The sequence below is a fragment of the Plasmopara halstedii genome, assembly GCF_900000015.1.
Source record: "Plasmopara halstedii genome assembly, contig: Scaffold_658, whole genome shotgun sequence".
NCBI classification, from domain to species: domain Eukaryota; phylum Oomycota; class Peronosporomycetes; order Peronosporales; family Peronosporaceae; genus Plasmopara; species Plasmopara halstedii.
Window position 1 is genome coordinate 1,471,955 of NW_020187575.1, and position 1,741 is coordinate 1,473,695.

General features: G+C 44.1%; 1 protein-coding gene across 1 annotated transcript in view; it reads right to left on the minus strand.

The window, feature by feature from the left end:
• The window catches only part of PHALS_13464 (protein phosphatase), a gene marked incomplete at both ends in the record, with an annotated part of 1,234 nt that extends 988 nt beyond the window's left edge, over nucleotides 1-246 (minus strand). The window contains one exon of the mRNA XM_024729226.1: nucleotides 6-246. Coding sequence (XP_024579624.1) covers nucleotides 6-246 — 241 coding nt within the window. The remainder of the gene's footprint in view (nucleotides 1-5) is intronic.
• Between the last annotated feature and the right edge of the window lie 1,495 nt (nucleotides 247-1,741).

The window sequence follows — 1,741 nt, forward strand, 5'->3', positions numbered from 1 at the left end:
AAGACTCTGCTTATTTAGGTCTTGTGCAAGATGAAGCTCAGAAATTTCAATGATGGCAAGTAGAACGCGGTGTTCCCTAGGCACAGTCTTCACGCGACAGACGAAGGTAGCAAGTTTCGATTCTAAGGTGTTACATCCAAAGCTTTCACGTGACTCAACGTGTTCAGTTTGAAAACTAAGCGAGTCCTGTAAGTCTTGACAGTAGTTGAAAGGCGTTGTTAGAATGATGGTTTGGTGTTTGTACATGCAGTATGAGATTTGTGAGATCATAAAGGTTAGGAACGGTGGTCATTTAACTAATTTTGATAATACATTTAATCATACTAGTGTGTTGTATTATACGAGTTCGGTATTGTGAAGGACTGGGATGCGATGATCTATATTTTGATGCAAATAGGTTCTTAAACATACCTCGTGAAAGCACAATTCTATCAATATGTGACTTACAATAATCACAACACAACGTACACACCAGATATTTAATGTTGTTAATCAATTAAAATTGTAGTCACGATCAAATGTCCAATAACTTCAACGCTCTAGATTGTTGTCACTCCGTGAAGCATATTTGAAAAACACAAAAGTATCATGTTCGAAGAGATTCATGGAGCGCACATTGCACATTAGGAGCAGTTGAAGGTGCAAACCTTACATTTGCTTGACGATAAGCAAGATATCACCTAAAGCTAGTAAAATTACTTAAAGATATGTTTAAGAAGAAATTATCAGTACTTGTGTATCCACCTCTCATGGTACAGAAAAACCAAATTTCGAGTTGGCACAATATTTGTGTAACGGGGTTACACATACCCTGGTAACAGGGATGTGTGTCACACCGATGGGCATGGTGTGACCACACCCAAACAAGAATACGGTACGGAGCTGGATAACCAGTAGTTATACGCGGCTTTGCTGCAGATAAAAATAAATAAATTCAGTTTTGGATTTGAACGCGAAAGTTAATTAGCCTTGTGTTAAGGTTGTAATACCTCTTAAAGTAAGCGGATTGCGATCCGCTATACTCGTACTTGTTCTAAGTATGGAACGAAAGGTCGGTGACCTAAATTACGCTTCCTCTAAGCGCAATGCTACGGCAGCCCCACTGCACTTGGTAGCACCTGTAGTCAATCTACACCTGAGTCGTTTAGACTGATTCTATGTGAGGATTGAAAAATTTCCTCTTTGCCCCAACGCAAGCAGGACGGGCTTAAAAAGCTGATGTCCTTGCTTGCCTATGAGGGCGTGCAACACCTTGCTGCGCAAGACCCCGAGACAATCGGTGACCTTCTAGAGGCGTTTCAAATTACGAAAACGCGCTGCTAGAGCACATGCAGTAAAAGATGTCTGCATCATTTGCGTCTATGACGCCACCGTCAGTGACGTGATGATTTTTCCCGCCCTAAGCCGCTCGTGGTGAGCGTGAAGGTCTTCAAGTGAAAGGATGGAGAGAATCTCCTGCGCTGGGTGAGAGAGTTCGAGATGGCCATCGCATCCGCCATACTCCAGACCGAGCAACAGAGCGTGGCGCTAGCCATATTAAAGCTCGGTGGTCGAATGCGAGAATGGGCACTGACGTGTGGCACTTCGGTCGAAGCTGCGTTTTCCTCCTGGGCGGAGCTGAAATTGCAGCTCTCACGAGTGTTCTCGCCTCCTAACCAGGCATATCGCGTGCAAGCGCGTTTTCTTGCCGCCTGACAGGGCAACAAGGAATTGGTGGACTTTGTCCAAGAGATGCGTACTC